Source organism: Parus major, chromosome 26 (assembly GCF_001522545.3).
Source record: "Parus major isolate Abel chromosome 26, Parus_major1.1, whole genome shotgun sequence".
In the NCBI taxonomy this organism is placed as follows: domain Eukaryota; kingdom Metazoa; phylum Chordata; class Aves; order Passeriformes; family Paridae; genus Parus; species Parus major.
Genome location: NC_031795.1, coordinates 4069232 through 4071606, shown reverse-complemented (window position 1 = coordinate 4071606; position 2375 = coordinate 4069232). Strand labels below are relative to the sequence as shown.

Here is a 2375-nt window from a genome sequence, read left to right as displayed (position 1 = left end):
TGGGTTAGGTGGACGGATGGGGATACAATTTAACATCATAATCAACCCAGGACAATAATTAACACCCGAGGTTTCACCAACCGAGCAGGCCCAGCCCAGTCCGAGCCCCTGAATAAAGTAGACAAAGTCCCAGCAGTGCATCTCAGAGGTTTGTTAGGAAAGACAGTTTGGATCAATTCTGCTTTGAGTACAGACAAAGCCATTTGTGGAGTTGTTTTTGCTCAGGGAGCGGGCTGCACATGGTGTAGGATGCGGGCACTTTGTGTCTCTTGGCTCAGATCTGGCGCTCTGAAATCCGCGTGGCTGCCCAAGAAAATCACTTTGCAGCCCCCAGGAGCCCAGCACCAGATGGATTCCCCAGTGGGAGCTGCCTCTGGATTGTTCCCTCCTTCAGGAATATTCATTTTTTGTCTCTGCTCAGGTTCCAGGCCGTTCCTGGGGGCAGCAGGGACCCAGCTGGGGTGGATGTGCTGGAGACAAGGCTGCAGAGGGTGAGGAGCATCCCCAGCCCCAGGAACCCCTCAGCCCTTGCAGCAGCCGGTCCCAACCTCTCCCCCTCCTCTGCAGGTGGACCAGGAGCTCTCCCAGTGCTCCCACAGCGTCTTTGACTTCCAGGGGGCCCTGGATGGGATTTTGGCCGAGCTGCTGAAGGACAGGCAGCAAGTGCACGAGGACAAGAGGTTGGTGGTGGAATCCCTGTCCCCACCCGGCTGGAGCAGCTCCCCTGCCAGGCACAGCCCCGCTGCCACCCCACCCTCAGCGGGTGCTGGGGGACAGCAGGGTCACAGCACACCCCAAAGTGGATCATTTCACCCCAAAATGATCTCAGCCCTCCCTGCCCAGGGGCCTCACTTCTCCTTCCCGCTCCCCTCGTTAGCCTTCAGGAACACAAAATCACAGAATTATTATATGAATATATTATATGAATATATTATATATTATTATTATTATATGCTTTATTAAAGAGCTCTGGGTGTCAGGGGTGCACAGACCCAAATCTGACCCCACTTGGTTTTGAGCTGAACATATTTTTATACTCTATCCTTATACAACTTATTATTAATTACTAAACTTGCATTGTTCTATTGTATACATTAATTTTACCCAAGCACAGATTTCTCGTGATCCCCCCAAACCCCTAACATAGTTTCTCATGATTCTTTAAACAATAATTATATCAAATCCCATCTAACAATTAAATCATTTATCACATACTGGCTACACAGGTGCAGTTTCACATCATCTTAGCAAGCACAAGGCCGAACATTCCCCATTTTACCTTTAAGTTAAAAAACTTTAAAGGAGTGCCAAGCCTAACTTTCCAGGGATTTCCAAGCCTAACTTTCCAGGGATTGCCAAGCCTAGCTTTCCAGGGATTGCCAAGCCTAACTTTCTCTCTAAGTCCCCGAATTTTCCATGGCTCTCACATCTTTTCCTCTCTCCCTGGCAGCATCCAGCAGATGGAGTGGTGCCTGGAGAAGATGCAGGGGATCTACAAGCAGTTCAAGAAGGCCAGGACGTGTCTGAGTGAGTGATGGGACCACGAGGCAGGAATGGCCCAGTCCCAAAAAGGATGGGGTTGATTTGCTGGGATTGGCAATTATTTCATGGAATCCCCAAATCACACAGGGACCTTGTGGAGCATCAGTTCTGTGTCCTGAGAGCTGCCCCAGGGGCCAGGAAAATCCCCTTCAGCAGCCTTAGGGTGTTGTGAAATCGCCCATTTACTGGGCTGTGAAGTTTATTTCACATATATATTTATATGGATTTATATAAATTACGAAGATATAAATATATCTATAAATACATATATTTATATAAATATATAAATATTATTATAAATATATTACATATATTTATATATCTATATGTGTGTATATATTTAAATATATTTATATCTATAAATAGATATAAATATATATTATACTTGTATTATATTATATTGTATTATACTTGTTTTGTATTATATTATATTATAATTATATTATATTTACATTATATTTACATTATATTTACATTTATATTTACATTTATATTTACATTTATATTATATTTATATTATATTTATATTTACATAATTTAAATATGTATATAATTTATATAATTTATATAATAAATAATTTATAATTTATATATATAATATACAATTTATATAATATAAATATATATAAATATATAAAATATATATAAATATATAAATATTCATAAATACATAAAATATATATAAATATATATAAATATGTAAATATACATAAATACATAATCTATATATTAAAATAATAAAATAAAATATATAAATATACATAAATACATAATATATATATTAAAAGTAATAAAATAAAATATATAAATATACATAAATACATTATATATAT

At 38.5% G+C, this 2375-nt stretch overlaps 1 protein-coding gene across 1 annotated transcript in view; it reads left to right on the top strand.

The window, feature by feature from the left end:
* IKBKE (inhibitor of nuclear factor kappa B kinase subunit epsilon) overlaps window positions 1-2375 on the top strand; it is an 18632-nt gene that overhangs the window by 9565 nt on the left and 6692 nt on the right. The window contains exons 12-14 of the mRNA XM_015650419.3: window positions 422-491; window positions 568-680; window positions 1451-1534. Coding sequence (XP_015505905.1) covers window positions 422-491; window positions 568-680; window positions 1451-1534 — 267 coding nt within the window. The remainder of the gene's footprint in view (window positions 1-421; window positions 492-567; window positions 681-1450; window positions 1535-2375) is intronic.